The sequence below is a fragment of the Nematolebias whitei genome, chromosome 12 (genome assembly GCF_014905685.2).
Source record: "Nematolebias whitei isolate Nwh7 chromosome 12, NemWhi1, whole genome shotgun sequence".
NCBI lineage: Eukaryota > Metazoa > Chordata > Actinopteri > Cyprinodontiformes > Rivulidae > Nematolebias > Nematolebias whitei.
In genome coordinates this window covers 21578967-21589594 of record NC_056509.1, presented here as the reverse complement: position 1 = coordinate 21589594, position 10628 = coordinate 21578967, and the positions used below count along the sequence as shown (strand labels likewise).

General features: G+C 39.5%; 1 protein-coding gene across 1 annotated transcript in view; it reads left to right on the top strand.

Moving 5' to 3' along the window:
* Positions 1 to 10628, top strand: part of LOC119418450 (neurexin-3b) — a 528753-nt gene that overhangs the window by 131253 nt on the left and 386872 nt on the right. The window contains exons 5-6 of the mRNA XM_037685736.1: positions 3811 to 4112; positions 7071 to 7232. Of these exons, the coding sequence (XP_037541664.1) occupies positions 3811 to 4112; positions 7071 to 7232 (464 nt within the window). The remainder of the gene's footprint in view (positions 1 to 3810; positions 4113 to 7070; positions 7233 to 10628) is intronic.

Sequence of the window (10628 nt, the reverse complement as noted above, 5' to 3'; positions counted from 1 at the left end):
TTTTATTTTATTTTGCTTAAAAGTATGGTTTCCTCTAATGATTTGGGTGGCTGGTGGAGTGGACAAAGATTAATCAAGGTCAAGGCCACCACTGACCACCCCCATTGCACCAGGTGGTGGATACAATTTCATCCTCTGCTTGCCAGGATCTATCACTTTGTGCTGCCCCAGACAAGGAAAAAAAAAACTACTTTTGTCAAAACTACATTGTTACACAGTGTAATGCCTACCCACTTGAATATCATAAGGTTTTCTTGTCTTCACTGTTCAATTCCAGTCCAGAAAAACACTTCTCTCAAGAACTACAAACATCAACGCTTCAAATCCTTCAATGACCGGGGACGCCGATCGTTTGTTTTAATGTTCATTTTATCGTGGGATGTCTGTTGGAATTAACATGTTTGGTTTTTTTCTGCTTTGGCCTTTTTTTTTTTCTTCCTACCACTAAGTTATAAAAAGTATAAAAAAAAATACACTGTTAATTTAGGTCTTTGTCACAGAGAATGCCTCTGAACTCTGTAAACCTGTTTTGCAATTTGAGCAGTAATCCTCAGACAACCTAATTAAAGCGAGGAGGGTAGATGAGTGCAGTTGCCATGACAATGACCACTCTATCTTGGGTCAGGTGAGAGCGGGCAGGATAAGGTTCCTGGAGTAGATTGGGAGGATTTCACTGCTGCACTTCTTCTAAAACATAGGTCATTTTTTTGTGAACGTAAAATTGTACCAACTGATCAACCAGAATCAAAGACATACCCTTTTGACTAAAAGTTCATTAAAATTATGTTCTATGTCTCTAAACAACAATCCCTAATCGTCTGTGTTTACTGTGTAAATGCTGAAAATTGTTAGACAATTGTTGCATTTGGTTATAGGCAAACTAGTCCAGTTGTACCGTGATGCCAGTCAGAGCAATGGAGAGTAGATCCACATTCTCAAGCTATGCATCAATATTTCATTAATCATCTGAAAGAGGTTAGGAAGGATGGCTCTGGCAGAGATGATGGAACTGACATGTCACAAATTGACTAACTTCTTCAGCACCATCATTTCAAGCCAATCAACTAACTTCTTCATGCACTCAATGCCTGTTCATTTCCAGGAACTCAATGTGTAAAAAGGAGGGTTTTTGCATTTTTTAATGCAAATCCCTCTGTCTCTTCATGTTGCACTGCCTCAGCTCTAATAACTGGTTTCTATTTATTCTCCTGGCACAGGAAATAAGGCTTTCACTTTGCCTTTTGTTGCCTCCTGTACCTTTTCCTTTTGTCTCTTTGTTGTGTGAAGGCATACAGAGGGGAGAATTTCTCCACGACTGGAATAGGCGTCCCATCATCCCGCAGCCTCACTCCACTTAGTATTTGTTTTCTTTGCAGTGTTTACAGTCACAGTTTTTCATCCGTCTGTATCTTTGCCAGCTCAACAAACACAGCTCCCTCATGTTTACATATTGCCTGATCCAGCACAACAAAGGGGGTTGTATGGCTCACAGGCCTCGTGTTCTCGGTCCTTCTGATTTTTCATTTCCCCTTTCTATTGTTTTTTTTTTTTCTGTCATGACTTATCTCTGACTGCTTGAACAAAAATGCAGGACTCAAGAGAAAAGAAGTGACACATTGAATTGTTACTTTTTTCTTGTAAGGTAATGACAGTAACTGTAAGGCCTTGTTCTGGCTCCCAGCTTCCAGGTACTGGTCCTCGGTTTACATTTGATCAATGGGTGAGACAGCAGGTGCATTCAGTGTAGCTACCTCAGGTTTTTATGTGCAAATTTCTAATTTCTACAGTCCCCAGAATTCCCAGAATTCTGGGGACTGTACCAATCAGAAATGTTTAGTGTTCCCCTACCTTCCTGGAAATTCCAGATCATTTTCAAAGTATTACATTAATATTTCTAGATTTCTACCCTGCTGCTTTGGTCCGGGTTCTTGCCATGGATAAAGCAGGTAAAACAAACAAACAAAAAAACTAAATTTTTCTGAAAAAGTTTCCTGCATTAGAAACAATGTTTTTAGGTCTTTCTCTGCTTCAACACACCTGCTTGGAATCAATAGGTGATTAACAGGCTTCTGCAGAACTTGAAAGCCTGCTAAAGAGGAAATTTGACCATTTAATCAGGTGTGTTGGAGTATCAAAACAACTAAACCAAGCCAAAAATAAACCTCAGATACCATTTTTAGACACCTGAGATCACAGTCTGGCCCACTGGGTAGGGAGGTTGATCCCCTGCTCCCGCAGAAGGCCAGAGTGCCCATGTACAAGACACTGAACCCTTCCACTGCCCACTAATATGCTTATCAATCTCTCGTGGCCCATGCCAGGATGCGAACGTGAGTTCGTAAACTTTTCAACTTTTAACAAAAGTCACAGATACGCTTTGCTTTGGTTATTGTTTGATTAAAGTCTAAAATCACTGCCAGTTACCAGAACTTCATCAAACATTGTATTATATCTCACCTCTCATATTGCATTGTCACAGCAAGGCCTAAATAACTTTTTTTGTAATCTAGATCTTCTCAACAATGCCAATTAGTGTTTCACCATTAATGATATGGTACTGACCCCAACCACTACATTAGAGAAGATCGTGCCAGGTTACCTTGACGCTATCACTAAGGGTATCATGGCTTCACAACATTGTTTTCATAACAAAGACCTTGCTACCTGCAAAGACCACCCAGTTTTTCTTCCTCTTTTGGCTGCTCCCTTCTTCAGGGGTCACCACAACAAACTAACTCACATGAAGACTTGACAATTGTTTTTATGCCAGATGCTCTTTCTGATGCAACCACAGAGCTACCACAGCCCTCCGTGTGGAGCATAGAGCTGCCATCCAGGGTGACCAGGGGAGCAGATGGTGGGGGTTAAGGGTATTGCTCAAGGGCCCAGAGTGGGGCAAATGAGGGTGGAGTCAGGTGTGGGTGTTTAACTTTTACCACTCACATTTTGCTCTTAGTCCGGGGAGTTGAACTGGCAACCTTCCGATCACAGGCCCACCTTCTTCTCTCACCTCTGCGCCACAACTCCTCTTCGCAAAGACCATCAATGTTCTGGGTAATTTTACTATGTTGTATCAAGTTCATCATCTAATGTAATGGTGATCTAACCGAGCACCAGGTTGATCAGGTTATTTTGTGATGGTTGAAGTTTTCAGAAGCACAGGACACCGTGTCCTTGTCTGTAATCGATCCACCTGAACTGAACTAATCACCACACAGGAGGCACCATAAAAACCTGTCATTTACTTCATCACTTATCACACAGAAACCGTACTCCTGACCCACTCTCCATCTGCTTTTTGTCAACCCAGCAACTTTATTTTTACTCTCATCCCCAAGTCTCACCTTACTCTGTATTAGGGTAGAAAAGAAAGGCTCAGGAAGTCACTTTGGAACAACACAGTGATGTAAAACTGTAAAATCAGACTAAGTTTGATTTATGCGTGCCATTAGTGAGGAATAGTGTTCCTTCATAAGTAGTCTGTCTGTCTGGAGGCTGTCTATGAAACCCAAACCCATGGTCATACAGATAGGATTTTATGATCTCAACTGAATGATGGCTTTATGGAAACTTTAATTATTATGAGCAGTGTGGGGGAGTGCCTGTGTGTTTACATGTGTGACTTGGCTTCATGGTCCCTTCTCCTTGTCATAAACCACTTCTTACATTTGCTTAGATGGCTTTAAGTCTAATGTAGTGGGTTGGCACTAAGAACTTAGAGTAAAAATTATATATACTGTATATGCTTGTGGTTGTCTGAGGTTATAAAACGTTACATTTAGGGTTCTTTTTTTCTTCTTGTCATTCCAGTGCGGGAGGAGAACGTGGCCACCTTCCGTGGTTCGGAGTACTTCTGCTACGACCTGTCACAGAACCCCATTCAGAGCAGCAGCGACGAGATCACGCTGTCCTTCAAGACCTGGCAACGCAACGGCCTCCTCCTGCACACGGGGAAATCCGCAGACTATGTCAACCTGGCGCTGAAAGACGGGGCCGTTTCCCTCGTCATCAATCTGGGCTCTGGGGCCTTTGAGGCCATCGTGGAGCCAGTCAATGGAAAATTCAATGACAATGCCTGGCACGACATCAAAGTGACACGCAACCTGAGACAGGTAATCGGGGGTAACAGTGATGGATGGAGTTTGGAGACTTTTTCTTTTCTGTCCTAAAGATTAGTTGCCTCGAAGAGCTTTTTGAGAGAAGAAAGTCACCTTTTTTATTGGTTGTCATTCCATCACTACAGTTTGGAAACACTAAAAGTATTTTTAGTTGTTTTCACAGTGACATCAATTTGTCATATATTTATTTTCATTGGTTTTTATTCCTCATACGCTCAAAAAGCTGTTAAAACAGGGCAAATGAGTTTTGCAGCAGGTGAATGGTATTAATGCTTCTATTTCTGTATTGCCAGGTATTATTTTCTCTCCTGATTATTGGCTTATTGAACAGAAGTGTACTGTGTGTTTAGTTCAAAGTTGTCTGACTGTTATTTTGCTTCACACTCTTCTAGGCTGACCCTGCTACTGAGTGCAGTTACTGCCTCCACAGCTTGTACTTTAAAGTCGGTCGGAGATTGTTTGCCTTTGAGCCATCCATTAACACTTTGGTTCCATATTTTCTTCTTCTTCTTTAAAATTAGCCTTTATTTTACAGTTCAGTGGAGCGAGTATGATTTTGTAGCATCTATACAAAGCAGCAGAAGGGTAGTAAATAACTCTAAAAGACCAAGCGGTGCATGAAGGTAATGGTAGCTACAGAATGTGGAGTTGTGCTTTGTCTCGGTTGACCTTTAGTTTGTCAGGTGCGGCAGCGTTTAGTGCTGCTGTCAGAGCAGAACAACAAGCAAGTGCCATTTTTCTGACGCTCTTTGACAGTAAGCCTTTGTCCCACAGGTTAGTAAATAGTCCTAGCAGAAATGCTCTGCAGTAAAACACACAGGAGGTTGGTTTTAGGCTAAAAGCTGAGAACTTCCTGTCAGCTTTGTTCTTTCTCTTTACAGTTCTCTCTCTCTATTTTTTTCTCCGTCACTTGTTTTTGGCTCTGAAAGGAACACGTTGTTAATACCAGTGGTGGGAAAACGCTGCAGTTTTTGTTGGAATTTAAGCCATCTTATGCAAATATTGATCTCACGGACTTCTGATTCGTTTTATGTTCATGAAGGACTCTAAAATAATTTGCCTTGGATGGCGTTTAATTACAACTGCTAATCTCTGACAAATCATGTAGTGTTTATTCACCGCTACACTAACTCATCCATGATAAAACCATTTTTTATTTACTACTAACCAATATCTAACCAACTAATGTACTAACATCCTAATTCTTCATCGTTGCTTTTGGTTTTTGTTTTCTGTCCATCCTTATTAACAACCTTTTTTGTTCACTATTCTGTTGATTTCCTTTCTTCCCCTTTTTCTGGAAAGCAATCAGGCATTGGACACGCTATGGTAAACAAACTACATTGTCTGGTAGATATCATTCTTATTGTCTTTTTTTTGGGTTTGCCGTGTGTCCCCTCCCCTCTCTTCTTTTATTCGTTCTCTTTGAGTTCCATCCTAGACACTCTTATCAAAAAATGAGGAGATGGGTTTGTATTACCAGGCAATTCTTTCTTCGCTTCTTCTCAATTTTCTTCCCTGACCTGCCAACAACCCCCTTCTTTACCCCACCAATCCCCCATCCTGTTCTTTTCACTTTGGCTTTTACTTTTTTCTTTAACTCTTTGTTTCCTCCACATTACCGCAGATTTCCAACAAGTTTGATAATAATTTTTTTTAAAATAGACTTTTTGCCTTTGTCAGGGCAACTTACTTTTTAAATTTTTTTTTTAAAACTTTTTTCCACACAAAAAGTCCCCATTTTTTGTGAGGACTGTCGTCAAGAACTGACAGAAGCTTACCACAATCTCCAAGCTGGTGACCTCGACACCGAGCCCTAAAAGAGATGCCATCAAAAAAAGAAAAAAAAATGGCAATAAAACAAGGCAACCCTTAACTATAATAATTGCGGGAGCTCTGACAGTTATTTCCAACTCACTATGGCGCATGGCATGCCCACACCTCATTGACCTGTCATCAACCAAACTCATACAACCTCGGCTCTGCCACCAAGAATAACCACTAACACTCTAATTCATTCACTCGCCTTCCACCTGTCACTCACTCTGCCTTCCCTGTGTGTGTTTTTGTAGCATGCTGGTGAGAGTTGTGTTTCTGTGTTTTGATAACCCCTGGGCTCATACGCGTAACACTTCAAAGAACAAAGCAGACTGATCTGGGATTAGTGGTCTGGTCCAGTGACATTGACGATACAGCCATGACACTAGACCTAAACCTGATCAGAGATCAGCATCTGCCGTTCTGTGAAATCGTTCTAGTATAAGCTCTGGTCTTGCATGAGCTTCATGTGTGCATGTTTCAGATCTGTATGCCACCATGAACCCACCCTCACATGTTAAGTTAAGTGTGTTTAAGTTGCCTTTTAAGAGTAACACCCTTCGTTTGCACATTGGTGTGGTGTAAAAGAAAAGCCTCCCTTTGTTTTGCATGCGTGTGGATATACAGATGTAGATCTTCAGAAGAGAGAGTGTGAGACTGTCGATGTGGGAACAAGTGATGATGTACAAATGTGCGTATGTGTGTGAGTTTCCAACATGTAGCGTGTGTGTCTGCAGTTAACGAACAAATCCCGAAACCTAAGACAAGTGGAATCAATTTGTCCTTGGTTTGAATATTGTACTAACCCTCCCCCAACCTGAAGTTTCTGAATCAAACCTAGGATCCATTCTCTTACCCCCATCAAAGATAAAGAAAATATACCTCTGCCATATTTTCTTTACCTGTCCTGTGAACCCTTTGGGTAAAAAAATCATTAACAGAATCTAAACACTGACCTCAAGACACCAAAAGACAAAAAAAAATCAAATAAAACTCAGTGTAGAATCTAAAAGCAGTTCTCAAAACTTATCTTGAATGCAGACCAAGAAGAGAAGTTTGGGTTTTTGTACACAGCACAGAAACAAATCCCAGAGTGTAATGTCTTGGCTTTGGCTATGTGTTGCACCCCAACAGGTGACAATCTCTGTCGATGGGATCCTCACCACCACCGGCTACACTCAGGAGGACTACACCATGTTGGGCTCCGATGATTTCTTCTATGTGGGTGGGAGCCCCAGCACTGCGGACCTGCCAGGATCTCCAGTTAGCAACAATTTCATGGGCTGCCTCAGAGAGGTAGGAGATACGTTACTGAGATATGTACGGGTGCATTATTAGTATAGGAGGCACAGTGCAGTAACTTATTCAGTGCAGATATAATATATTCCCTGAGAGACTTTGCTTGAGTGGCACAGCTGTCTGAAATGTACAAAAACAATCATCAGCCCACTTTCCCTAAAAGGCAACGGAGGAAGAGAGAAATTGTATTAACAATTAAAGCTGCTGAGTTGGCAGAGCAGCAATTAGACTTTCAATATTCCATTTTCTTAATTTAATTCCTAACCCTCACTGCAGTTTGTGTGAGGAAATATCCCCAAATTGCTTCTGTCATGTAATTTGCAGCATCAGTTTGAGCGTGTGGCTAAAAACACCTCCCGACAGGCGGCGATTTGATAGAAATATTTGCCCACGATGAAACAGGGTGGGGGGAATCAGCGTTGTTTTGGGAAATGTATAATGTACAGCCAGTGAGTAGAAATATGAATACCCTGTTATTTATGTTTTTCTGGTTTTTCTTTAAACTGGGAGTTGTGACTTATCAGAGCAGTTAGATAAAACTTCCATCAGCATCTTTTTCTTGAGACATAATGCAAGTTATTAATACACAATAGTAAGAACAAAGAAACTTACATCAGTGATAGAGATAAACATTACGGAATAAAAAAGGAAGCTCATATGCAAAGGAAACTTAAGCACCTTCACTAATTTATCAAATTTTCACCATTTCTGTACTATCAACATCAATATTTAATGTTTCTGTCATGTTCACACCATTCTAATGATCAGAACATTAAAAATGATTACAGGCAAGTCCCTGTAACTTTAGCACATTTTAGCAAGAAGGACAACTCAAAGTGCTTAATACATCTAATCAGTTCCAGCAAGTAGACTGTGCCCACTGTTTTAAACGTTAAAGCTAGAATATAGAATATGTTCCAGTGGTTGACCAACTCAAACAATTGTGGCATAAATTTAATTAAATAGTATGTTTAAAGTAAAGTATTTATAATAATTAAAGCCAACTCGCAAGTTTATTGTTAGTAAATACTGAAGGAAGGATTAACTTTTGTGACTGTGTAAACTCGTGTTGCTAGCTTAGAGGCAGCTTTAGTTGCTGGATTTGACTTAGAGGGTGTCTGTGGTTCATGAGGACAGTGTGTCTGCTAGTTGGCGTGTTAGTTTGATTCCAGTGTTCTTTGACAAAATATTAAACCATGTTGTGTCCGATGTTCAAATCTCTGAATACAGCCAATATAGTTTGTGCCTTACATTTCATTGTTGTAGTTTTTACTTAATTTTAGATATAGACATTTTAATTTGACTCTGCCTGCTTTTGAAAGTTTTCATGTTGTGTTTTAGCTCTTGATATTGAACACTGACTTTCATACATTTACGTACATTACATACATACATTTATAAAGTTTGGAGAATAATTAAACACTTAAAATCATACAGAGCATTTATTTTTTTGGCATCAATAATGGACATGTCGACACATGAGGTCAGGCAGGAGTCCCAGTGGACAACATTGTGCACTGAGAGTTAGGGAGCAGGTGGAAGAGAGCCTGGAGAGATTGACATATGCCCTGAAGAGAAAGTCAATCCAGAAAACATTAAAGTGAGCGAGACAGGTATAACGGCAAACCTGCAAGGAGTAGCGTTATTGCCTTTATTAATTTATTGTTTATTTATTTATTTACACATTCATTTATGTATTCCTAAGGCCGATCAGGTTGGTTTTGATGAAAAGGTAAAGCATCTCCTTTTAGATACTAAAATAAACCAAGAAAATCCAGCAGCCCATGATGTAACTGTTACAGTGCAATCCTGTCGAGCTATTTTATGTCATTTTTTATATAATTTTGTTTACTGGTAACTTTTTAAAATATATTTAAAACATTTATATTTTAACTCACCCTGCTAAAACACAAGTGCAGAGACAGACAGTGTCTAATGCAAACCTTTACACTCATTTAAACACAAATATTTTACTTATAGTCAAAGAGACTAAAACTGGTCATCGTCTTATCCTCCGTCCTCCTACTGTTTGATTGTCAGAAATCAATTTTGAAATATAGACAGGCAAATCTAATAAATGTATGATCTTAGATCTATGGAGAAAAATCATCTTTTATTTGATTCTGTGAGAAATCTGTATTTTTCTCTTGTTTCTTTCTGCAGCTTGAAAGGATTAGTTGGTCCTCAGTTCTTGACAGATACTGTGACGAGCCCTGAACAAAGCATGAAACATAAATGAACTGTTAAGCCAGCTCTGCTGAGCCAGTCTGACAGCTGCAAGTGTTTTCAGGTCCTCTAAGTGCAGCTAAAACATGCTTAGCATCAAAGCTCTGTGAGGTGTTATCCAGGTAAACACCACAGTGTGGACTCAACATAATGGATTTAGTTGTCTAGGTTTAAAATGGATTTTTATTTAAAAAAAACAAAACAATGAAATATGTTTGGGGAAGTTTTCTCGTTAATTTTCTGTTTACTCATGGTCAGTGAATTCTCACAAACAAGTGTAATTAATTGTTACCAGAGCCTTCATATACAAATACTTTAGTAACGCAAATACCTAGTTCTCGTGTGACGTAACTCATCTGGACACTTTGTTGCTAATCACCATGTTTGTAGTCACGCAGTAGCTGCAGGCACGGCTGAGCAAGTTCGTGTTGTTTTTCTTTAAATAAATCTCACTGGCTGTTTTGTGTTGAGTTAGATGATGTTCCAACTGGGCAGACAGTTTGGCAAACCACAGTTTTCAATTAGTCCCAACAATCAGGAAATGCAATGGACCTCAAACAGAGGAGCTGAGCGCAGAACGTCATTGAGTCTGGCTTAAACATAAACGTCAAGGATCTGCCTTCAGAAACGTCACAAATCTGCTCTGATCACTTTTATTCCAGTAAACAAAATATCATATATTGGTCATTTTGCTTAACAATGTCAGAATGTAACTATGTGTGCTGGAACTGCCCTGCTCATAATTTAGCAGGTCTCTACTTAAGTTAGCTTAGCTATGCTATGCTAGTTGCTAAACCTCCACACAATAACACTCACAACAACAATGTCCTGGATCTAGTCCTGAGTTCAGCCAGGGCACTTGTTGTTAGGAGGTTGCATGGTAATATTTTTTAAACCTTTATTTAACCATATAGATCTGGCTGAGACTTAAAAATCCATTTTTTCAAGAGAGACCATGTCAAGAATGGCTGCAGCACACAAACATTACTGCTCATAAAACCAGAGTTATTAAAGCACACTTAGAACAGATCATAGAAAATAGCTGAACTTAAAGAAGAAAAACAACAGAGAAAAAACACACATAAAGCGAAAATTTTACTAAAATGTGATTAAATATCAAAGCATTTACAAACATAGGTGTCAATATATATATATATATATATATAT